Raw genomic sequence first — 27,347 nt, forward strand, 5'->3', positions numbered from 1 at the left:
GTCTCTTCCAAGGTAGGTAAATTTAAAGCATCCAGCCTTTCCCTGTAGCTTAACTCTCTTATTCTGGTATCATCTTTCTTCACCTTCTCTGGACTTTATAAGCTCTTTGTGCTTCTTTATGTGTGGTGACCAAACCTGAAAAGTATATTCTAGTTTTGGCCATAAGGTATGTATAGCTTGCCAAATATTTCTTAATGTGAAAGCAATTCAGACATTTGCCAGCAAACAGTTTGTGTCCTTAACATTTTTCTTAATGTGGGGCTTTCTTGACAGGTTAGGGAAGATGTCAACAACAAAGTCCTTCTCACACATAGAATCCTGAAACTTATTTTCTGTTAGGTGTCATTCATATTGAGGCCATCTTTCGCTTTGTCCCATCCTCATTACTTTATCTTTGCTCAGGTTGAACTCCATTAGTTATGTTGATGTGTGTGTGTTTGTGTTACAGGACTCCACCTGCATGAGTTTACAATGAAAGGAAAGTCATCTTTAGCGAGGCCATATTGCTGGAAGTACAATCTTGTCAATTAACTTCTCACTCCAAAAAATTAGGACTAGGATGTTTCGTTTAAAGAATATGTGAGAAGTACTTATGAGAAACAGATATATTTGTACGTGGTATTTATGGATCTAGAGAAAGTAGTAGGGTTGAATTGAAAGAGATGCCTTGTGGAAGGTGTTAAGAATGTTCAGTGTGTGTTCTGCAGCAGTGGTGTGTGATGTCACCATGGTTGTTTGATTTATTTATGGATGGGGTAGTGAGGGAAGTAAATGCAAGAATCTTGGAGAGAGGGGCAAGTATGTTGTCTGTGGGGGATGAAAGGGCCTGGGAAGTGAGTCAGCTGTTGTTTGTTGATGATACAGCACTGGTGGTGGATTCAAGAGAGAAACTGAAGAAGTTGGAAAAGTTTGGAAGATAATGTGAAAGGAAAAAATGATAAGTAAATGAAAATAAAAGCAAGGTTATTTGGTTCAGCAGGGTTGGGGTGTGAGTTTGAATGGAGAAAAACTGGAGGAAGTGAAGCATGAGTCATAGGGTGGGTGAGGGTGTAAATGTTCTGTGAGTGCTGAAGAATGAGTGGAAAGAGATTGTTATCTGGGATAGCAAAAATAGGTATGTTTGAAGGTTTAGTAGTCCCAACAATATTATAAGGATACAAGGTACGGGCTTTAGATAAGGCTGTGCGGAAGAGGATGGATGTGTCAGAAAGGAAATGTTTCAGGACAATATGTTGTATTAGATGGTTTGGTTGAGTAATGAAAGTGTAACAGAGATGTGTGGTAATAAAAAGTGCAGTTGAGAGATATGAAGGTGTGCTGAAATGGTTTGGACCTATGGAGAGAATGAGTCAGGAAAAGTTGACACAGAGTGGATATATTGAGCAAATAAGTGAGGAAAGTTTGACAAGGAGGATAATAGGGAGATCAAACTGGAGATGGGAGAATGGAATGGACAATATTTTGAGCAACCAGGGCCTGAACATGCAAGAGGGTGAATGGCCTGCATGGAATAAAGTGAATTGAAACAATGTAGTATACCGGGGTCAATGCAATGTCAATGTACTGAACCAAGGCATGTGAAGCCTCTGGGGTAAATCTGGAAAGGTCGGTGAGGCATGGTTGTAAGATAGGGAACTCTGTTTTCAATGCATTACACAAAACAGCTCGAGAATGGATGTTAGCAGATGTGGCATTACTTCATCTGTTCCTGTTGCTAATGCGAGAAATGGCAAGATCAAGCGTGAAGAAAATTAGACATAAAATTTAAACTGTCGAAATATCAACTTGGGGCATGGATGCATGAATAAACAAAGATAGTGGTGCTAATGAATTAACTTGTGAATTTGGAAGAACCCATAAAAATAAAAAACACATATCCTTGACTGTATTTCTTGTTCAACTTAAACAAAGAAATGGTATTATACAAACCTTCATACATATCATAGCAAAGAAAAATATAGAAAATGCATAATAGTTTGCTTGCAAAATTTAACATGTTTATACTTTTGATAGCAAATATAGTGATCATAATATATGGATTACCAATGTAATACAAATATCATTTACAAAAGAGCAATATCTCATATCCATAGAAATGGAAACATTTTCATGTTTAACTAGGAATAAAAAAGGAATACAAAATCCAACAGACATCCAATATCAAACATATCTTCAGACATTAGTGTATTCTATGCCACTGATATCAATAATAAAACATACACTCCAAACATTGAAATAAGAAATCCTGTTACCATCTATGGCAAAACATCAGAGAATCAAACCATAACAAGAGGGTCATCATATCTAACAAAGGATACACTACATAAACAAACACTGACACAAACAATCTATATGATGATGAGATCCACCACATGACTATGTATATGCATACATGTATTTACAAATTATCCCTGGGGATAGGGGAGAAAGAATACTTCCCACGTATTCCCTGCATGTTGAAGAAGGTGACTAAAAGGGAAGGGAGCAGGTGGCTGGCAATCCTCCCCTCTCGTTTTTTTTTTTTTTTATTTTCCAAAGGAAGGAACAGAGACAGGGGCCAGTGAGGATATTCCTCAAAGGCCCAGTCCTCTGTTCTTAAAACTACCTCGCTAATGCGGGAAATGGCGGATAGTATGAAAGAAAAAAGAAAGTATTTACAAATACATTTATAGTATCTATCTTATTTAAAATTACACCCAGGGAACCCTGATGATATCTCTCTAACTTGAGAATGATGAACAAGTACTGGGAATGGACATGGTGGCGAATGGAACCTTGGAAGCAGAAGTAAGTCATAGGGTGAGTAAAGGAGAGAGGGTTCTAGGAGTGCTGAAGAATCTGTGGAAAGAGAGGTCGTCTGGTAGGTCAAAAATGGGCATGTGTGAAGGTACAGTAGTCCTAATAATGTTATTTGGATGCAAGGCATGGGCTTTAGAGAAGGATGAGAGGATGAGGGTGGATGTGTTGGAAAGTATATGTTTAAGGACAATGAGTAGTGTATAACAGTTTGAGTAAGTAATCAAAGGATACAGAATGGGTAAGGTAATAAAAAATAGTGTGGTTCAGAATTCTGAAGAGGGTTTGCTGGAATGCTTTGGATATATGGAGAGAATGAGCAAGGAGAGGTCAACAAAGAGGATATATGTGTAAGATGGAGGAAACAAGGAGAATGGGTAGATCGAATCAGAGATGGAAGGATAGTGAAAATTTTTTTGAGCAATCAGGGCCTGAACATGCAGAAAGGCAAAAGGCATGCACAGGATAAAGTGAATTGGAATGATGTGATTTACAGGAGTCAACGTGCCATCATTGGAGTGAACCAGGGCATGTGAAATGTTAAAATGTTCGGAGTAAATCACGGAAAGGTCTGTGGGGCCTGGATATGGATAGGGGGCTGTGGTTTTGGTGCATTGCACATAACAGCTCATGTATGGATGTGAACAGATGTGGCCTTTCTTTGTCTGTTTCCTGGCACTACCTCACTGACATAAGGAATGGCAATGCTGTTTCCTATGGGGCAGTGTGGAGCCAGGAATGGATGAAGGCAAGCATGATTATGTACATGTGTATATGTCTGTCTGTGTATGTGTATGTATGTATATGTTGATATGTTTATGCATATGTGCGTGTATGGGTGTTTATGTATAAATATGTGTAAATGATTGGATGGGCCATACTTCGTCTGTTTCCTGGTGCTCCCTCGCAGGAAACAGTGATTAAGTAAAACCATGGAAAGGTCTGTGGGGCCTGGATGTGGACAGGAAGCTGTGCTTTCGGTGCATTACACATGCCAGCTAGAGACTGAGTGTGAATGAATGTGGCCTTTTTTGTCTGTTTCCCTGGCGCTACCTCGCTGAAGCGGGGGGTAGCGATGCTGTTTCCTGTGGGATGGGGTAGCAACAGAAATGGAAGAAGGCAAGCAAGTACGAATATGTACATTTGTATGTATGTATATGTTGATATGTATATGCATGTATATGTGTGTGTATGGGTGTTTATGTAGATATATCTAGATGAGTGGATGGGCCATTCTTAGTCTGTTTCCTGGTGCTACCTCGCTGAAGCGGGAAACAGCACTTATGTATAATAATGAATAAATATATATACATATAAATTTTACCTTTTTTTTCTATACATGCTCATTATTTCCAAGGTAGTGCTAGGGATATGACAAGCAAATGGCCTCATTCACTCAAATCCACCCTCTAGTTGCCACGTATGATACATCGAAGCCTGCACCTCCTATCCACAAACAAGGTTCCACAGACCTATCCATGTTTCCCCCAACTGCCACATATCCTCTGGTTCTGCCCACTGACAGCACATTGTCCCCTTTAAATCATAAGCTCAAGTTCACTCAATCCTTTTCATGCCCTGCATCCTTCATGTTCAGGCCCTGGGCCCTAGAACCATCTTTCACTCCATCCTTCCACTTCCTCTTTGGTTCCCCTCCTTTCCTTGCTCTTTCCACCTCAGAAATTTATATCCTCTTAATCATCCATTCTTCACTCATCCTTTCCATTTGTTCAAACCATCTCAGCAAACCTCTTCAGCTCTCATACATACTCCTCTTACTATCACAACTCTTTCTTACCCTATCATTTATTATTCCATCAACTCTCCTTTATGTCAGATACTGCACATACTGTCCTCAAAAATTTCATTTCTAACATATCCTCACTACTCTTTACATTTTTGTTTAAGGCCCACACCTTGCATCCATACAACATCGATGAGACTACCATACTATCAAACATACCAATTTTTGCCTTTATAGACAGTGATCTTTCTTTCCATATATTTCCCAATGTGCCCAAGATCTTTGCCCTACAATCTATCCTATGGTTTACTTCAGCTCCCATGGTTCCACTCACTGTTGTATCCACTCCCAGATGCCTAAGATGCTCCACTTTGTCCATTCAAATTCACACTCCAAATTACCCATCTCTTATTATTTATTTATTTTGCTTTGTCGCTGTCTCCCGTGTTTGCGAGGTAGCGCAAGGCTACAGACGAAAGAAATGGCCCAACCCACCCACATACACATGTATATACATACACGTCCACACACGCAAATATACATACCCATACATCTCAATGTACACATATATACATACACACAGACACATACATATATACACATGCACACAATTCACACTGCCTTTATTCATTCCCATCGCCATCTCGCCACACATGGAATAACATCCCCCTCCCCCCTCATGTGTGCGAGGTAGCGCTAGGAAAAGACAACAAAGGCCCCATTTGTTCACACTCAGTCTCTAGCTGTCATGTAATAATGCCCGAAACCACAGCTCCCTTTCCACATCCAGGCCCCACAGAACTTTCCATGGTTTACCCCAGACGCTTCACATGCCCTGATTCAATCCATTGACAGCACGTCTACCCCGGTATACCACATCAATCCAATTCTCTCTATTCCTTGCCCGCCTTTCAGCCTCCTGCATGTTCAGGCCCCGATCACTCAAAATCTTTTTCACTCCATCTTTCCACCTCCAATTTGGTCTCCCACTTCTCCTCATTCCCTCCACCTCCGACACATATATCCTCTTGGTCAATCTTTCCTCACTCATTCTCTCCATGTGCCAAAACCATTTCAAAACACCCTCTTCTGCTCTCTCAACCATGCTCTTTTTATTTCCACACATCTCTCTTACCCTTACATTACTTACTCGATCAAACCACCTAACACCACATATTGTCCTCAAACATCTCATTTCCAGCACATCCACCCTCCTGCGCACAACTCTATCCACAGCCCACGCCTCGCAACCATACAACATTGTTGGAACCACTTTCCTTGAAACATACCCATTTTTGCTTTTAAAGATAATGTTCTCGACTTCCACACATTCTTCAAGGCTCCCAGGATTTTAGCCCCCTCCCCCACCCTATGATTCACTTCCGCTTCCATGGTTCCATCTGCTGCCAGATCCACTCCCAGATATCTAAAACACTTTTACTTCCTCCAGTTTTTCTCCATTCAAACTTACCTCCCAGTTGACTTGACCCTCAACCCTACTGTACCTAATAACCTTGCTCTTATTCACATTTACTCTTAACTTTCTTCTTTCACACACTTTACCAAACTCAGTCACCAGCTTCTGCAGTTTCTAACATGAATCAGCCACCAGCGCTGTATCATCAGCGAACAACAACAACCCATCTCTTATCACTGCTAAACTTAATAACCTTGCTTTTATTCACATTTACTCTCAACTTTCTCCTTTGATGTTCTTCCTATCTTAGACATTATATTTTTCAATTTCTTACTTGAATCTGCCAACAACACCATTTCATCAGCAGACAGCAATGACTCACTTTGTAGCTCCCATTTACACCATCCATCCACCTCACCACCACTGTATACACTCTCAGCAGACTACAAACCAGCTTCTTTCTTGAGAACCCTTGCATTCATGCCCCTTACTATCCCATCCAAAAACAGATTAAACAGCCATGGTGATATCATACATCCTTACCACAGACCCACCTTCACCTTGAACCACTTACCCTCCTCTCTATCTACTTGTACACGACTTACTCTCTTGATAAAAACTTTTACACTGCCTCTAATAGCTTTCCTCCCACACCATATATTCATAACAACCTCCATAGAGCATCTCTATCAACCTTATCATATGCTTTCTCCAGATCCATAAATGCAACACACAAAGCCTTCTGTTCCTCTATGTATTTCTCACATTCTTCAAAGCCAACACTTGATCCACACATCCTCTACCACTCCTGAAACCACAATGTTCATCCTCAGTCTAAAGCTCAGTGCATGCCTCCATCTTCTTGATCATGCATGCCTCCATCTTCTTGATCACCACTCTCCTATACTAAAATAACAAGGTACACTCAAGAAGCCTACACATTTGTAATTCAAACAATGCTCAACAAACTTATACATCTGCAATTCAAACACTCACCTCTGTCCCCTTTGCCTTTATACAATAGAACAAATGAAAATATACTATACCAATAAATAGTGTAATGCAGTACAATATCTGCCATCCAAACCAATTGGATTTCCACTTTAAAGAAATGTCTGAAATCTAATTAGTAAGCAAATGATGATTCTTCAAAAAAAGGTATCTATTCCCTCTCCTTTTCCACTTATTGGACACAGTCTCCAGTTAAACCCCTGGATAGTGTCTAGCAACTCAGGAATAATAAGTTTATTCAGTATCACTCATCTTTCATCTAAGAAAACTTTTCTTTTACCATGAAGAAATTTGGGCAATGTACATAATACCAAACTATTGATATTGTTTAGTTTTGTGGTTTTAATGGGGTCTAAGAAATATAAGTATGTTTCAAAACCAGCGTTTTTCCAAACATCTGGGGTGTTTTTGAAATAAGGCCTAATAGTCATCACAACAGAAACATAGTAGCATTATCCTCACTTACAGAAGTTACAAAATGCAACTGGAATATACATCAGTAATATCCCTGATAGCATTTGTAAATATTTTTAGATATGTGACTAGGTATACATTAAGTCTCCAGTATGCTTTAAGTTAACCTACAGCCTACATTAACCCCTAAAGGACCAAGCCTGGAAATCTATGGGGAGCCCTAGGACCAGGGTTTATTGGAAAATAAAAAAAAAATGTCTGCATTATTCACCAATAGGGATTATCAAGGACAAGTAAAAGGGATAATAAGTTAAATCACCCATATTTATGTATGTTAGGGAGGTGAATGCAAGAGTTTTGGAAAGAGGGGCAAGTATGAAGTCTGTTGGGGATGAGAGAGCTTGGGAAGTGAGTCAGTTGTTGTACGCTGATGATACAGCCCTGGTGGCTGATTCATGTGAGAAACTGCAGAAGCTGGTGACTGAGTTTGGTAAAGTGTGTGAAAGAAGAAAGTTAAGAGTAAATGTGAATAAGAGCAAGGTTATTAGGTACAGTAGGGTTGAGGGTCAAGTCAATTGGAAGGTAAGTTTGAATGGAGAAAAACTGGAGGAAGTAAAGTGTTTTAGATATCTGGGAGTGGATCTGGCAGTGGATGGAACCATGGAAGCGGAAGTGAATCATAGGGTGGGGGAGGGGGCGAAAATTCTGGGAGCCTTGAGGAATGTGTGGAAGTCGAGAACATTATCTTTAAAAGCAAAAATGGGTATGTTTGAAGGAATAGTGATTCCAACAATGTTGTATGGTTGCGAGGCGTGAGCTATGGATAGAGTTGTGCGCAGGAGGATGGATGTGCTGGAAATGAGATGTTTGAGGACAATGTGTGGTGTGAGGTGGTTTGATCAAGTAAGTAACGTAAGGGTAAGAGAGACGTGTGGAAATAAAAAGAGCGTGGTTGAGAGAGCAGAAGAGGGTGTTTTGAAATGGTTTGGGCACATGGAGAGAATGAGTGAGGAAAGATTGACCAAGAGGATATATGTGTCAGAGGTGGAGGGAACGAGGAGAAGTGGGAGACCAAATTGGAGGTGGAAAGATGGAATGAAAAAGATTTTGTGTGATCGGGGCCTGAACATGCAGGAGGGTGAAAGGAGGGCAAGAAATAGAGTGAATTGGATCGATGTGGTATACCGGGGTTGACGTGCTGTCAGTGGATTGAATCAGGGCATGTGAAGCGTCTGGGGTAAACCATGGAAAGCTGTGTAGGTATGTATATTTGCGTGTGTGGACGTATGTATATACACGTGTATGGGGGTGGGTTGGGCCATTTCTTTTGTCTGTTTCCTTGTGCTACCTCGCAAACGCGGGAGACAGCAAAAAAAAAAAAAAAAAAAAAAAAAAAAAAAAAAAAAAATTAGATTTTGTTTGACATGCAAGCTTTGCTCTTCATGTCTTTGCTGACTTTTTGATTTCATTAATTATCACCCAAACTCTACTTTCTATGAAATAGTCTTGGTGTTACCCAGGACATCTTTCTAAAGGCCCCTGCAGCCCAAGGCTGCACCATTTCCAATAGCATGGAATGTAGACTCCTTGGGAGTGAGAAGTTCTTTGAAAAGACTTTACTCCCAGTGATACAGTCTCACCAAAGGTGATTTTCCACTCTTAGTATAACCTTGGGCAAGTGGAGTCTGGTAACATCTTTGTTGCTTTTCGCTGACTCGATACATCTTTATTTTTTCCCTGCACAATCATTGAATAAGTGACACACAGAGAGCTTTTCCCAGGGTTACAAGTTAAACATCTGTAGAATCATTATCACTATAATGCCCTATGGACTGCTAATCAGCCACAAGCTCATGTGGGGCAAACACCAGGGCCATGATTTCCCCATCATGCTATATGGCTATTTACAACACTAAGATTCTTTCTCAGTGCTAATTTTATTTGCTTGATACATATGGCACCTATACATACCAAAAAAGCGTATCTTTCAATTGATGGTGAGAAAAGGTGACCCATACAAGCAACTCTAAGGTCCTCTGAGACATGGTATGACACTGCGCTATATGGGTAACCATAAGTTAAGCATTTTTCCTAATGCTAATTACAGTTGCTTGTGACATGAGGCATAACATACTGATAAAGGGTGCCATCAAATTCAAATATGGGTGGAAAGAGACAATCTGTGCAACTACTGCTAAAGTCTCCCTAACATGATATATATCACTGGTATAGCTACAGTCCAGTAAGAGGTAAGGTTGTAAGGCTTAAACCTTATTAACCTCTTTTATGGAAAGGAAATATTCATTAATACAAAAGTAAATTTTTTCTTATATTGACATATAAGCTTCATCTTGAGGAATAATATTAAGATACCGTTCATTAAGAGTTCAGATTGAATGAATGTAAGTCTTACTTCGAACAAGAACAAGTTTTATGTAAAACCTACTGTTCAGCCAAATATGAATATCTATGAAAATCAAAATTTACTGGTGTGAAAGTACTTTCACCTCTTACTCTCAGGCACATTTGATGCTTAAATCTTAATCAGTATTTCATGTTAGGAAAATGCATTTATTCAAAAGTCTTCTGAGTCTGCATCACAGGCTACATCTGGTCTCATGCTGTCATTGTAGCCATCAGAAAAGGAGCTGTAATCTAGATAAAGAGCACATAATTAATAGAAATTACAAGAAAATAAAAGTTTGTTTAATAACATGTTAAATCAAAATTTTCATAATGTGAATCTTAAGACACACACAATCTTCTCAACAGCTGTCATTCAGGTACAGAAGTAAAATATCGTAAGAAAATTTTCATACTATCTTCAAGCTAATTTCACATTATCCTTTAAAATATTTTCATGGAAGATGCTCTTTCAATGAAGGAAAAGATAAGTCAATCTATAACTTTTATCAATCCAGAAATGTGATTGCTAGATCTCACTAGCAGTAAGCTATAAACTGAATTATCAACAGCTGGGTGGACTGTGGACTGACCACCACAAACAGAATTAAGAGCCCAAGCACTCAACCCCTGGTGCCCCAAGAATGCATCATGGTCAGCAACACTAACTGCTACACCAAATAGATCCATGTAGTTAAGGTACCGAACCATTCATCCGGATTCCAGAAAATGATAATTTTGAAAGTTGTTAATTTTGAATGTGGTGGGCTTCATAGTAGTTTGTCCCTTGGCTGCTGTTTTGATTTGGTCTGGTGTACCCACTGCATGGCAGTTCAAGCAGGACAGCTGCTGTGAACACCTGTCCTCTACAAATTTATGATTATTTGTCCCAGTTTATCATAATTTTCATTAAATACAATGTCTAAGAGGCCAGCAGAAAGGCAACAACTGAAAAGGAAACATATTGAGCTCAGTACATCAAAGAAAGTAGAGTTACTGAAGAAATTCAATAAAGGTGCTTCTGTGTGGCATTTGAGTGAGGAGTATAGTATGGGTTTATCTACTATCTATGATATCAAAAAACAGAGGGAACAAATACTTAAATGTCAGGTGACAGTGATGTGCCTAAATAAATGGACAAATAAAAAACTTTACACCTGTCAAAGAGTGTAGATGTGGACAGAGTGTTGCTTGAATGAATTAGGCAGTGTCAGAGTGAAAAGTTTCCACTTGATAGTTCCATTATAATGGCCAAAGCTAAATGTTTTCTTCAAGAATTAAATTTGACAACTCCATGTGAATATTCTGCTGGGTGGTTCCAAAGACTTAAACAATGACATGGCTTTTGCAAACTGAAGGTATGTGGAGAAAAGGCTTCTTTAAACCATGAAGTTGTAGAGGAGTATTTAGATGAATTTGCTAAACTGATTTCAGATGACGGACTATTAGCTGAACAGATGTACAATGCAGATGAAACTGCTTTATTCTGGTGTTACATATCACGGATAATGAACGTAACACCAGATGAGCCAGCACCAGCAGGGTGTAAGGATTCAAAGGATATACAGGAGTGTATAAACATTGGCGATGACACTCCAGTTGTGCTCCATCTTATTGACAGTGAAATTGTAGATACAGTAGTGAATGCTAATAAGAACAAATCAGATGAAAGTGATGAAGAAGGTGAGGCCAGTGCACTGAAAGAAGAAAGAGTGTCCAGATAGGTGCATCAGTCCGACTAAGGAACTGATTCAGGGACTGGAGCAAAAGATCTTAATCAGTGAGCAGCATATAATGTCGATTTATAAGATACAAGTGGTTTCAATCAAAGAAAAACCAAAATATATGAAACAAAAGACTCTGCAAAGATCAATAAGAAACTCTCGAGTGAAGTTCAGCTTAAGCCTCAATCTTTGACTTCCAATACCTGTGCTTCTTCTCTCCCTGTACCTGTCACCCCAGATGTTGAATTGTCTTCAAATAAAGATTAGTAAATTGATATTGATTACCCAAACCCTGTTTTTGAAGGGGATTAAGTTTTAGCCATGTGGTAAAAACAGATTTATTCTTTACTTTCCTTCATTCACTTTTCATCGTATATTCTAAATTTCTAATTCCATATTTCACACATTATTCTACATCTTAAGAACATAAAGTGAATTAATAATGATCACACAGACCCTGTTTTAGAAGGTTATCAATCTGTATCTCTTCAATACAATTTCATTCTTTACATTTCATTGTTTATTTCTTTTATTTTACACATATATTAGTCAAGGGGCAAGTATGAAGTCTGTTGGGGATGAGAGAGCTTGGGAAGTGAGTCAGTTGTTGTTCGCTGATGATACAGCGCTGGTGGCTGATTCATGTGAGAAACTGCAGAAGCTGGTGACTGAGTTTGGTAAAGTGTGTGAAAGAAGAAAGTTAAGAGTAAATGTGAATAAGAGCAAGGTTATTAGGTACAGTAGGGTTGAGGGTCAAGTCAATTGGGAGGTAAGTTTGAATGGAGAAAAACTGGAGGAAGTAAAGTGTTTTAGATATCTGGGAGTGGATCTGGCAGCGGATGGAACCATGGAAGCGGAAGTGGATCATAGGGTGGGGGAGGGGGCGAAAATCCTGGGACCCTTGAAGAATGTGTGGAAGTCGAGAACATTATCTCGGAAAGCAAAAATGGGTATGTTTGAAGGAATAGTGGTTCCAACAATGTTGTATGGTTGCGAGGCGTGGGCTATGGATAGAGTTGTGTGCAGGAGGATGGATGTGCTGGAAATGAGATGTTTGAGGACAATGTGTGGTGTGAGGTGGTTTGATCGAGTAAGTAACGTAAGGGTAAGAGAGATGTGTGGAAATAAAAAGAGCATGGTTGAGAGAGCAGAAGAGGGTGTTTTGAAATGGTTTGGGCACATGGAGAGAATGAGTGAGGAAAGATTGACCAAGAGGATATATGTGTCGGAGGTGGAGGGAACGAGGAGAAGTGGGAGACCAAATTGGAGGTGGAAAGATGGAGTGAAAAAGATTTTGTGTGATTGGGGCCTGAACATGCAGGAGGGTGAAAGGAGGGCAAGGAATAGAGTGAATTGGATCGATGTGGTATACCGGGGTTGACGTGCTGTCAGTGGATTGAATCAGGGCATGTGAAGCGTTTGGGGTAAACCATGGAAAGCTGTGTAGGTATGTATATTTGCGTGTGTGGACGTATGTATATACATGTGTATGGGGGTGGGTTGGGCCATTTCTTTCGTCTGTTTCCTTGCGCTACCTCGCAAACGCGGGAGACCGGCAAAAAAAACAAAAACAAAAATATATATATATATATATATATATATATATATATATATATATATATATATATATATATATATATATATATATATATATATATTTTTTTTTTTTTTTTTTTTTTTTTTTTTTTATACTTTGTCACTGTCTGGACTCTTGCATTTACCTCCCTTACAACCCCATCCATAAACAAATTAAACAACCATGGAGACATCACACACCCCTGCCGCAAACCTACATTCACTGAGAACCAATCACTTTCCTCTCTTCCTACACGTACACATGCCTTACATCCTCGATAAAATATATATATATATATATATATGAAGTCTGTTGGGGATGAGAGAGCTTGGGAAGTGAGTCAGTTGTTGTTCGCTGATGATACAGCGCTGGTGGCGGATTCATGTGAGAAACTGCAGAAGCTGGTGACGGAGTTTGGTAAAGTGTGTGAAAGAAGAAAGTTAAGAGTAAATGTGAATAAGAGCAAGGTTATTAGGTACAGTAGGGTTGAGGGTCAAGTCAATTGGGAGGTGAGTTTGAATGGAGAAAAACTGGAGGAAGTGAAGTGTTTTAGATATCTGGGAGTGGATCTGTCAGCGGATGGAACCATGGAAGCGGAAGTGGATCATAGGGTGGGGGAGGGGGCGAAAATTTTGGGAGCCTTGAAAAATGTGTGGAAGTCGAGAACATTATCTCGGAAAGCAAAAATGGGTATGTTTGAAGGAATAGTGGTTCCAACAATGTTGTATGGTTGCGAGGCGTGGGCTATGGATAGAGTTGTGCGCAGGAGGATGGATGTGCTGGAAATGAGATGTTTGAGGACAATGTGTGGTGTGAGGTGGTTTGATCGAGTAAGTAACGTAAGGGTAAGAGAGATGTGTGGAAATAAAAAGAGCGTGGTTGAGAGAGCAGAAGAGGGTGTTTTGAAATGGTTTGGGCACATGGAGAGAATGAGTGAGGAAAGATTGACCAAGAGGATATATGTGTCGGAGGTGGAGGGAACGAGGAGAAGAGGGAGACCAAATTGGAGGTGGAAAGATGGAGTGAAAAGGATTTTGTGTGATCGGGGCCTGAACATGCAGGAGGGTGAAAGGAGGGCAAGGAATAGAGTGAATTGGAGCGATGTGGTATACAGGGGTTGACGTGCTGTCAGTGGATTGAATCAAGGCATGTGAAGCGTCTGGGGTAAACCATGGAAAGCTGTGTAGGTATGTATATTTGCGTGTGTGGACGTATGTATATACATGTGTATGGGGGGGGGGGGGGGGGGGGTGGGCCATTTCTTTCGTCTGTTTCCTTGCGCTACCTCGCAAACGCGGGAGACAGCGACAAAGTATAATAAAAAAAATAAAAATATATATATATATATATATATATATATATATATATATATATATATATCAGTCCGTGTTCCAGAAAACTGGAAAATCCTGAAATCCAGGTCTCCTTTGGTCCCAAGCTTTCTGGATAAATAGTACAGCATAATCTAATTAGGTATAAATTCATGACTTTGGTTAAAAAGTATTAAAGAGAATAATCTGAATTCAAATTATGGTTTAACTTGACCAATGCCCACAGTATGAGAGTTTTATTTTTTCGTGTCTGACATGATGCAGAATATAACATGCCCCAATCAAAGGCCATTCTAGATGGAAAAAAAAAAGTAAGAGCTAAAGAACTTAGAAATTAATCACGGATGTGCAGGTACTTGTAGAAATTACTAAAAGGTAGAAGGGGAATATGAAGAGGAAAAGATGAAGGAAGAAAATTCAACAATCTAACTATTCCAATGATTCTAAGTGTTCAAGAATGTGAGACTTAAAGAGAGTTTCAAATACTCTGAAGTAGCAGGGATAAGATCAGTGGGGTGACAGTCAGAAGGGTTAGAGCAACATCCTTTGTTATGAATGGGCTACATTATGGCATGTTTCCAAGAAGATGGAAAAGTTTGGGATTTTAGACAGTTGAAACAGGCAAGAAAATATCAGAGGTAGCTCAAAGGCACACTCCCATAGGACTTCACGGGATAAGCTTAGATCTAATGGCCATATTCCATAACTGAGAGCAAAGGATAGGCATATAGAAGTATCTTATAATTCCAATCATGAAGTTCTCTTGCACCCAACAGTTTCCTATCTTGGTAATGTCACTGTGAAACTGGGAGAGCACACATACCAACAAATGATGAAAACCAGAATACTTATATTCTCATTTATCATACTTGATTACTGCTTCCTGTGTCATTGAGGAAGCGCCAGGAAACAGATGAAGAAAGACCCATCCACTCATATCCACACATAGAAAGTAAATGTACATATACATACATATGTACAGTAGGGTTGAGGGTCAAGTCAATTGGGAGGTGAGTTTGAATGGAGAAAAACTGGAGGAAGTGAAGTGTTTTAGATATCTGGGAGTGGATCTGGCAGCGGATGGAACCATGGAAGCGGAAGTGGATCATAGGGTGGGGGAGGGGGCGAAAATTCTGGGGGCCTTGAAGAATGTGTGGAAGTCGAGAACATTATCTCGGAAAGCAAAAATGGGTATGTTTGAAGGAATAGTGGTTCCAACAATGTTGTATGGTTGCGAGGCGTGGGCTATGGATAGAGTTGTGCGCAGGAGGATGGATGTGCTGGAAATGAGATGTTTGAGGACAATGTGTGGTGTGAGGTGGTTTGATCGAGTGAGTAACGTAAGGGAAAGAGAGATGTGTGGAAATAAAAAGAGCGTGGTTGAGAGAGCAGAAGAGGGTGTTTTGAAGTGGTTTGGGCACATGGAGAGAATGAGTGAGGAAAGATTGACCAAGAGGATATATGTGTCGGAGGTGGAGGGAACGAGGAGAAGAGGGAGACCAAATTGGAGGTGGAAAGATGGAGTGAAAAAGATTTTGTGTGATCGGGGCCTGAACATGCAGGAGGGTGAAAGGAGGGCAAGGAATAGAGTGAATTGGAGCGATGTGGTATACCGGGGTTGATGTGCTGTCAGTGGATTGAATCAAGGCGTCTGGGGTAAACCATGGAAAGCTGTGTAGGTATGTATATTTGCGTGTGTGGACGTATGTATATACATGTGTATGGGGGGGGGGGGCCCATTTCTTTCGTCTGTTTCCTTGCGCTACCTCGCAAACGTGGGAGACAGCGACAAAGTATAATAAAAAAAATAAAACATACATATATATTATCTTTTTTATCATATTTTGTCGGTCTCCTGTGTTAGCAAGGTAGCGCAAGGAAACACGAAAGAATGGCCCAACCCACCCACATACACATGTATATACAAAAACACCCACATATGCACATATACATATATATACATACAGACATATACATATATACACATGTACAGCTCCCCATCTATATCCAGGCCCCACAGACCTTTCCATGGTTTACCCCAAATGTTTCACTTGCCCTGGTTCAGTCCACTGACACCATGTCAACACCAGTATATTACATCTTTCCAATTCACTCTATTACGTGCATGTCTTTCACCCTCCTGCATATTCAGGCCCCAATCCATCAAAATCCTTTTCTCTCCATCCTTCCATCTTCAATTTGGTCTCCTGTTTCTCCTTGTTCCCTCCAACTTTGACATGTATATCCTCTTTGTCAACCCTTCCTCACTCATTCATTCCTTATGTCCAAACCATTTCAACACAACCTCTTCTGCTCTCTCAACCACACTCTTTTTATTACCACACATCTCTTACCCTTACATTACTTACTTGATCAAACCACCTCATACCACATATTGTCCTCAAACATTTCATTTCCAACACATCCATCCTCCTCCATACAACCCTATCTATAGAATATGCCTCACAACCATATGATATTTTTGGAACCATTGTTTCTTCAACAGAACCAATTGTACTCTCCGAGATAACAATCTCCCTTTCCACACATTCTTCATCGCTCCAAAACCTTCACCCCCTCCCCCATCCTATGACTCACTTCCACTTCCAAGGTTCCATTTGCTGCCAAGTCCCTCCCAGATATCTAAACACTTCACTTCCTCCAATTTTTCTCCATTCAAACTTACATTTCAACTTACTTATCCCTTAACCCTGCTGAACCTAACAACCTTGCTCTTATTCACATTTACTTTCAACTTTCTCATTTCACACTCTTTACTAAACTCAGTCACCAACTTCTGCAGTTTCTCATTCAAATAAACCACCAGTGCTGTATCACTGTCTAACAACAATCAACTCACTTCCCAGGCCCTCTCATCCCTAACACCCATCATACTCGCCCTTATCTCCAAAACTCTTGCATTTATCTCCCTAACCATCCCATCCATTAACAAACTAAACAATATCAAACCCCTGCCACAGACTGACCTTCACTGGGAACCAATGACTACTCTCTTCCTACTTGCACACATGCCTTACACCCTTGATAAAAACTTCTCTGCTTCTAGCAGCTTACCTCCCATACCATATATTCTTGAGGCCTTCCACAAAGCATCTCTATCAACCCTATCATATGCCTTCTACAGATGCATAAATGCCACATACATATCCATCTGATTTTCTATGTATTTCTCACATAGATTTTTCAAAGTAAACACCTGATCCACACATCCTCTACTACTTCTGAAACCACACTGCTCCTCCCCAATCTGATGCTCTGTACATGCCTTCACCCTCTCAATTGATGCCCTCCCATACAATTTTCCAGAAATACTCAACAAACTTATGGCTCTGTAGTTTGAACACTCATCTTTATCCCCTTTACCTTTGTACAACGGTACTATACATGCATTTTAGCAATTCTCCTGCACTTCGCCATGATCCATACATACAATGAATATCCTTACTAACCAATCAACAACATAGTCACCCCTTTCTTAATAAATTCAATGGTAGTACCATCCAGACCGGCCGCCTTGCCAGATTTCATCTTCCACAAGGCTTTCACCACCTTTTCTCTCTTCACTAAATCACTCTCCCTAACTCTTTCACTTCGTCCACCCCTAACCAAAATACCCTACATCTGTCACTCTTATCTTCAAACACATTCAACATTCCCTCAAAATCCTCACTCAATCACTACCTGTTATAACTTCCCCTTTTGCCCCCTTCACTGATGTTCCCATTTGTTCTCTTTTTTTTTTTTTTTTTTTTATACTTTGTCGCTGTCTCCCGCGTTTGCGAGGTAGCGCAAGGAAACAGACGAAAGGAATGGCCCAACCCCCCCCCCATACACATGTATATACATACGTCCACACACGCAAATATACATACCTACACAGCTTTCCATGGTTTACCCCAGACGCTTCACATGCCTTGATTCAATCCACTGACAGCATGTCAACCCCGGTATACCACATCGCTCCAATTCACTCTATTCCTTGCCCTCCTTTCACCCTCCTGCATGTTCAGGCCCCGATCACACAAAATCTTTTTCACTCCATCTTTCCACCTCCAATTTGGTCTCCCTCTTCTCCTTGCTCCCTCCACCTCCGACACATATATCCTCTTGGTCAATCTTTCCTCACTCATTCCTCTCCATGTGCCCAAACCACTTCAAAACACCCTCTTCTGCTCTCTCAACCACGCTCTTTTTATTTCCACACATCTCTCTTACCCTTACGTTACTCACTCGATCAAACCACCTCACACCACACATTGTCCTCAAACATCTCATTTCCAGCACATCCATCCTCCTGCGCACAACTCTATCCATAGCCCACGCCTCGCAACCATACAACATTGTTGGAACCACTATTCCTTCAAACATACCCATTTTTGCTTTCCGAGATAATGTTCTCGACTTCCACACATTCTTCAAGGCTCCCAGAATTTTCGCCCCCTCCCCCACCCTATGATCCACTTCCGCTTCCATGGTTCCATCCGCTGCCAGATCCACTCCCAGATATCTAAAACACTTCACTTCCTCCAGTTTTTCTCCATTCAAACTCACCTCCCAATTGACTTGACCCTCAACCCTACTGTACCTAATAACCTTGCTCTTATTCACATTTACTCTTAACTTTCTTCTTCCACACACTTTACCAAACTCAGTCACCAGCTTCTGCACATTATTTACCTCCATCCAAAACATCTTTTTACTCTTTCACCCCAACACTCATTTGCCTTCTTTGTCAACCCTTGAACCTTCCTCTTGACCTCCTGCCACTTTCTCTTATACATCTCCCAGTCATATGCACTCCTTCCTTGTAAATATCATCCAAATGCTTTTCTTTTCTCTTTCACTAACAACTTTTCTTCATCCTACCACTTGCTATCCCCTCTAATCTTCCTATCTCTCTTTTACCACATACATCTCTTGTACATGCAACCACTGCTTCTCTAAATACCCCCCATTCCTCATCCACTCCCCTCACTTCATTTGCTCTAACCTTTTGCCATTCTCCACTCAATCTCTCCTGGTATTACTTCACACATATCTCCTTTCCAAGCTCACTTACTCTCACCACTCTCTCCTCCTTGACATCCTCTCTTCTTTTCTGAAAACCTCTACAAATCTTCACCTTCACCTCCACAACACAGTGATCAGACATCCCATCAGCTGCCCCTCTCAGCACATTTTCATCCAAAACTCTCTCTTTTACAAGCCTATTAATTAATACGTAATCTTATAATGCCCACTGACCATCTCTCCTACTCACATACGTATATTCATGTGGTTAAGAGAGCAGAAGAGGGTGTGTTGAAATGGTTTGGTCACATGGAGAAAATGAGTGAGGAAAGGTTGACAAAGAAGATATATGTGTCAGAAGTAGAAGGAATGAGAAGCAGGAAACCAAATTGGAAGTGGAAGGATGGAATGAAAAGGATTTTGAGCGATTGGGACCTGAACATACAGGAGGGTGAAAGGCATGCATGGAATAGAGAGAATTGGAATGATGTGGTATACTGGGGTCAACGTGCTGTCAATGGATTGAATCAGGGCATGTGAAGCATCTGAGGTAAACCACGGAAAGTTTTGTGGGGCCTGGATGTGGAAAGGGAGCTGTAGTTTCAGTGCATTACACATGACAGCTAGAGACTGAGTGTGAACGAATGTGGCCTGTTTTGTCTTTTCTTAGCGCTACCTCACAAGGGGGAGGGTGTGTGCTATTTTCTGTGCGGTAGGGTGGCGATAGGAATGGAGGAAGGCAGCAAGTATGAACATGTACAAGTGTATATATGTATATGTCTGTGTATGCATATGTATGCATACGTTGAAATGTATAGGTATGTATATGTGCGTATGTAAACCATGGAAAGTTTTGTGGGACTTGGATGTGGGAAGGGAGCTGTGGTTTTGGTCCATTATACATGACAGCTAGAGACTGAGTGTGAACGAATGTGGCCTTTGTTGTCTTTTCCTAGCGCTACTTCGAGCGCATGCGGGGGGGGAGGGGGTTGTCATTTCATGTGTATTGGGGTGGTGACAGGAATGAACAAAGGCAGCAAGTATGAATTATGTACATAAGTATATATGTATACGTGTGTATATATATATATATATATATATATATATATATATATATATATATATATATATATATATATATTCTTATATATATATATATATATATATATATATATATATATATATATACACACAGTTGTTAGAAGCAGTGAAAAGTTTTTATCGAGGATGTAAGGCATGTGTACGTGTAGGAAGAGAGGAAAGTGATTGGTTCTCAGTGAATGTAGGTTTGCGGCAGGGGTGTGTGATGTCTCCATGGTTGTTTAATTTGTTTATGGATGGGGTTGTTAGGGAGGTAAATGCAAGAGTCCTGGAAAGAGGGGCAAGTATGAAGTCTGTTGGGGATGAGAGAGCTTGGGAAGTGAGTCAGTTGTTGTTCGCTGATGATACAGCGCTGGTGGCTGATTCATGTGAGAAACTGCAGAAGCTGGTGACTGAGTTTGGTAAAGTGTGTGGAAGAAGAAAGTTAAGAGTAAATGTGAATAAGAGCAAGGTTATTAGGTACAGTAGGGGTGAGGGTCAAGTCAATTGGGAGGTGAGTTTGAATGGAGAAAAACTGGAGGAAGTGAAGTGTTTTAGATATCTGGGAGTGGATCTGTCAGCGGATGGAACCATGGAAGCGGAAGTGGATCATAGGGTGGGGGAGGGGGCAAAAATTTTGGGAGCCTTGAAGAATGTGTGGAAGTCGAGAACATTATCTCGGAAAGCAAAAATGGGTATGTTTGAAGGAATAGTGGTTCCAACAATGTTGTATGGTTGCGAGGCGTGGGCTATGGATAGAGATGTGCGCAGGAGGATGGATGTGCTGGAAATGAGATGTTTGAGGACAATGTGTGGTGTGAGGTGGTTTGATCGAGTAAGTAACGTAAGGGTAAGAGAGATGTGTGGAAATAAAAAGAGCGTGGTTGAGAGAGCAGAAGAGGGTGTTTTGAAATGGTTTGGGCACATGGAGAGAATGAGTGAGGAAAGATTGACCAAGAGGATATATGTGTCGGAGGTGGAGGGAACGAGGAGAAGAGGGAGACCAAATTGGAGGTGGAAAGATGGAGTGAAAAAGATTTTGTGTGATCGGGGCCTGAACATGCAGGAGGGTGAAAGGAGGGCAAGGAATAGAGTGAATTGGAGCGATGTGGTATACAGGGGTTGACGTGCTGTCAGTGGATTGAATCAAGGCATGTGAAGCGTCTGGGGTAAACCATGGAAAGCTGTGTAGGTATGTATATTTGCGTGTGTGGACGTGTGTATGTACATGTGTATGGGGGGGGGTTGGGCCATTTCTTTCGTCTGTTTCCTTGCGCTACCTCGCAAACGCGGGAGACAGCGACAAAGTATAAAAAAAAAAAATATATATATATATATATATATACATTGAAAAGAAAGAAAGAAAATAGCACCTCAATTTATGGCTCTAGCATGTGATCACTTTAAAAAGATTGTTTCTGGCACTTCAGCGCATCCCAGCTGCTGACAGTCTGACTCACATGTGTTATGGTGGGCATACAACCTAGAATGTTTACATCGTATATTTTGTTGTAACACTTCGTGAAAAAAGTATCCAATGAGTCTTGTTCTTCTGGGAAGAAGAGAAGCAGGAAGAGCATCAGATACAGATTTAAGATTAGACATATTATGGCTTTTGAATCAGATTGACATGTTGACATGGTCAGAACTTCTTCCTACTGTTCGAGATCCAGAACAACTTCAAGTATTATTTTAACACTGTATGGTATTTGAAGCAAGTATTTTTTATTTAGATAATTAGATTAAATGTACTTGCATTTTATTGTATGTTTTCGGGCATTTCAATCATGTTTTAGTATGCAGATTAGGTTGAGATATCACCCCACAGGAATGCAGTCCCCCATTAACCCTTTGAATCCCTTGATAAAATGAGGTTTGCTGTCCAGTGTTTCTGCCATGTTGTAGTCTCTAGGAACACATCACCAACATCGAGTAGGGATTACATGTATTGCTTTGTGCCTCACATCACTGTGGACACTGCTGTGTGCTTCACATGAGGTATAAAGGTTCACCTGCCCTTTAAATTCCCACGATGTATGATTCCATTTCTTACCTAGAAATGTCACAAGCAGACTAACAACACAGCTGGAAATTTTTTTATACATTACAGGTTCCCATCAATTGTCAAAAAGAGAATAACTGCATTAACATGGTCGGTCGCCACATGTACTTGCTAAATGGTGTGGTCATTTTTAGAATAGCAACAATCCTCTGTATTAGTGTTTATATTTTTGATGAAAGTACAGATTTTTCATCTGTTCACATGAATAATATTGTGTGTGTGTGTGTGTAAATGATATGTAAAATCCCATGTACTGTTTATGATGTGTATAAAATCAGCCTGTAAAAATTATGTAAATGATACATATACATATACATATCCCTGGGGATAGGGGAGAAAGAATACTTCCCACGTATTCCCTGCTTGTCGTAGAAGGCGACTAAAAGGGGAGGGAGCGGGGGGCTGGAAATCCTCCCCTCTCGTTTTTTTTTTTTAATTTTCCAAAAGAAGGAACAGAGAACGAGGCCAGGTGAGGATATTCCCTCAGAGGCCCAGTCCTCTGTTCTTAACGCTACCTTGCTAACGCAGGAAATGACGAATAGTAAAAAAAAAAAAAAAAAAAAAAAAAAAAAAAAAAAAAAATTGAAATGTATAGGTATGTATATGTATGTGTGTACGTGTATGTGTACACATGCGTATTGGGTGGGTTGGGCCATTCTTTCGTCTGTTTCCTTGCGCTACCTCACTAACGTGAGAGACAGTGACAAAGCATAATGAAATAAATATATATGTGCGTATGTGGTGTTTATGTATATACATGTGTATGTGGGTGGGTTGGGCCATCCTCTTGTCTGTTTCCTTGCGCTACCTTGCTAACGCAGGAGACCGACAAAATATGATAATAAAATAAATATAAAAATCTCGCATTTTAAACCAGAATATATAAGAAAAATCTTCATCTTGTGTTTCAAAATGTTACACATGGTAAGGTAAATGATACTTATCATACTGACTGTACGTACCTGTTATGATGTACTCTGATCTGAATCTGCTAACCAGGAAAATATGAATAGAGGTGAAAATCAAATTGAATACTCCTATGCAGAGAAACATCTCTGCACCACCTAATTCTAAGAACAGAAAACCTCCTGCAAATCCACCAATAGAAAAACCTGGAAAGAATATTGGAAAGCATTAAAATTCTATCATACTAACAGCAACAATAATGGCCATAAGTGACAAGTCAAATACTGTCTGATATTGATACATTACATAATCATCATTAACCAACTCTTACCAATGCCTTCAAATGCTGCTCCAAAAATACCCTGCATTGTTGCTTCTGTTCCAGGTGGTGCAACGAGACTGGCATATGAGGTCATTGTGGCATAGAAAAGTCCAAATGTAATTCCATTCAGCACTTCCATGGGCAGAAAAAACCAGGGGTTAGTGATAAAGTAGTAGATTATAAACCGAAAGCCTAAGACTGTTATGGTGAGGGATATGGCACTGGCATGTTTCAGTTTCTTGATAAGCCATCCAGACAGGAAGAAGAATGGCAGTTCTCCTAAAAAGCACTGTACACCCAATATCAATCCTTGTAGTAATTTTAGAGATTCAAATTGACAGTCCCACTGGAATGCAACATCTTCCACAAACATCAGCTGTCAAAGAGAGATGAATGCTACAATGCAAATCTAAAATGTAAAAAAAGAGGTTAATGAAATGCTTTTTTTCATTTCAGGGTCAAAACATTTTCTTATGATATGATCATAAGAAAGAAGAATGGCAACTATTTTCAAAAGATTTGCTTCAATTCCTATGTACTTACAGGTCTAGGCAATGAAGAGAATACAAGGAAACAGAGAAAGCAAAGAAAATAGGTAACAGTAGACATAATGGCCTGAATGTGTCTACTACCTTGGTAGTTATCATTAGCAAGCAATTTCTGGCAATGTTAAGCCCTTAATGCCTCTAGGTAGATATTCATGCCAGCAGAGCACTGCCTCTGGATGATATTTATGGACTGAGTTTCGCAGCTGAATTTCAAGGTTGAGTACCAAAACTGGGTGGTGGTTGAGATGGAAGTGCAAGATAATTTCTCTCCACAGTCATTTATTGTTCAACCATGCAAAAGAGAATACATTTTTGAGATTTCTAGAAAGGATACTGAGCAGATTTTAGTTGGATTTTGAGGACCCAGAAGATGACCCTAAATCACATGAAAATGATGTCTTCATATCACATGGAGAGTGATTTTATGGAAACTGATATTTGCAGCATCAAACAGATGGCCAAGATATAGCAGATTTTTTTTAAAGCAAAACTGGAGGCAGTGTTGCCAGCACCTGCCTGACCTGGACAACGCAAAGTTTGACTGGCACAGCTGGTAAATTTACATTTTTATTGTTTTGCCACTGTGAAAAAATTATAAATGAATGACACTTATTATAGCAAGAAAAGACACATTCCATATCATAAAACATGATACTGATAATCTAATTAGTAATTCGGTACAGATAAGATAAATGATTAAACTTGTACAGTGGTCCCTTACTTGATACTCAGGCCACAGCTTAATCTTGCACTTTTTAGTGCACTATGCTGAAACAACTTCAAAACTTATTCACATTGTTACATTAACCCTCCTCAGCACACATCCACCCCTCTGCACAACCCTATCTACAGCCCATGCCCCACAACCACAAAATATTGTTGGAACTAATATTTCTTTAAACATACTCATTTTTGCTCTCCAAGATAACATTCTCTCTTTCCACACATTCTTCATCGCTCCCAGAACCTTCACCCCCTTACCCACCCTATGACTCATTTCCACTTCTATGGTTCCATTCACTATTAAGTCCACTCCCAGATATCTAAAGAACTTCACTTTATCCAATTTTTAACCATTCAAACACAACCCAATCAACTTGTCCCTAAACCCTGCTGAACCTAATAACCTTGCTCTTACTCACATTTACTCTCAACTTTCTCCTTTCACTCACTTTTCCAAACTCAAGTCACCAATTTCTGCAGTTCCACACTCGGATCAACCACCAGTGCTGTATCATTGGCGAACAACAACGGACTCGCTTCCCAGGCCCTCTCAAGCCCCAACAGACTGCATACTTGTCCCTCTCCCCAAAACACTTGCATTTACCTCCCTAACTACCCCAACCATAAACAAATAAAACAACCATGGAGACATCACACACCCCTGCCACAGACCGACCTTCACTGGGAACCAATCACTCTCATCTCTTCCCACTCATACACATGACTTGCACCCTTAATAAAAACTTCTCTATTTCTAGCTGCTTACCTCCCATACCATATACTCTTAAGACCTTCCACAAAGCATCTTTATCCACCCTGTCATATGTCTTCTACAGATCCATTGATGCTACAAATCCATCTGTTTCTCTAAGTATTTCTGACACACATTCTTCAAAGCAGACACCTGATCCAAACATCCTCTACCTATATTTCAATAGTTCACAGTGGTACATGTGATCTAGTATTCGTTGATAACCGTGAAGAAAGTGAGACATCCATCATAAGTTCCCATGTGCACTTTCATGTAATGATCACTTCATAAGGGGATACAAAAATGTGTGTGTGTGTGTGTGTGTGTGTGTGTGTGTGTGTGTGCTTTTTTCATACAAGTTCATTATTTTCTGCATTTGTGTGGTGATGCTACATAGATGAAGAATTGGCCTTAATTACTCACATCCACTCTTTGGCTGTCATGAATAATGCACTAAAACCAGAGCCCCCTATCCAGAACCAGACCCTAGAGACCTTTCTGTGTCTTCCCTGATTGCTTCATATGCCCTAGTTCAGCCCACTGACATGTTGTCCCAATCTGTTCTGTCCCCTGAACACCATACACTCTTCTGCATATATAAGCCCCAGACCTTCAAAGCATCTTTCACTTTATCCTTCCATCTTCCCCTCCATTTTCTCCTTTTCCTTGTTTTCTCCACTTCTGATAAGTGTATCCTCTTAGTTCCCTCCCCAGACAATGAAGTGAATAAGGTCATGGGGATAAGAGTTTCGGCATCAAAATCATTTCCTGTGTCACTCTTCAGGATCTTACATTGGAGTGATGAATGTTCATACAGTGAAAAGGTTCACAGACCTTACAGAGTTGCAAGACCCAACACACATAACTCATTGGAACTTTCAAAAACACTGATGAACGACGACAGTGTGAACATATTCTGAGAGCCAACATTAACAGTATGATTTGTATCTTGTTAAAGTTCTTCTCTCAGTCATATCATAATTGTGTATGTTCATTCTATCCTACCTAAGTGAGGTTGTGCTAAGAGCAAACAAACGTCTCATTTACTCACATCCACTATTTGGCTTTCCTGTGTATTGTACCAAAACCAGAGTACATCATCCACAGCCAAATGCTACAGACTATTCCATACTTTCCCTGGACTTCTTCATATGCCCTTGTTGACCCTACTGAAAGCATGTCGCCCCCTGTGTATCACACCAATCTGATTAATTCTGTCCTAAACTAATCCATGTTAGGACGGAAAAAAGCAAATCTGGCAGAAATGTCTAATCATCATATGCTCCTGAAGAATTCTAAGTTCCCAGATAGGTTAATCTCCAAGGGTGAGTCAACCACTCACTCACTATGGTGGCTTTCGGATGGCTGAAGGTGGACCAAAACCAGAAAGCTGCTGCTACCATAGATATGTACAGTGATGGATAGGGAATACAAGCATTTCCCCGCTAGTGAGACCAGTTTAGAAGACCCTAAGCTCAATAATCCTAGAAGATATCCATGAGCATCTT

The 27,347-nt window shown here is 40.2% G+C and overlaps 1 protein-coding gene across 6 annotated transcripts in view; it reads right to left on the reverse strand.

The window, feature by feature from the left end:
- Nucleotides 1-1,876: 1,876 nt before the first annotated feature.
- Nucleotides 1,877-27,347, reverse strand: part of LOC139749533 (major facilitator superfamily domain-containing protein 6-like) — a 93,757-nt gene continuing 68,286 nt past the window's right edge. For all 6 annotated transcript variants that reach the window (XM_071663510.1, XM_071663508.1, XM_071663509.1 and 3 more), the window contains 3 exons: nucleotides 23,827-24,193; nucleotides 23,552-23,701; nucleotides 1,877-10,037 (listed from right to left, as the gene is read on the reverse strand). In XM_071663510.1, the coding sequence (XP_071519611.1) occupies nucleotides 9,958-10,037; nucleotides 23,552-23,701; nucleotides 23,827-24,193 (597 nt within the window). In that variant the 3' untranslated portion in view covers nucleotides 1,877-9,957. The remainder of the gene's footprint in view (nucleotides 10,038-23,551; nucleotides 23,702-23,826; nucleotides 24,194-27,347) is intronic.

This window comes from Panulirus ornatus, chromosome 7 (genome assembly GCF_036320965.1).
Source record: "Panulirus ornatus isolate Po-2019 chromosome 7, ASM3632096v1, whole genome shotgun sequence".
Classification (NCBI taxonomy): Eukaryota; Metazoa; Arthropoda; class Malacostraca; order Decapoda; family Palinuridae; genus Panulirus; species Panulirus ornatus.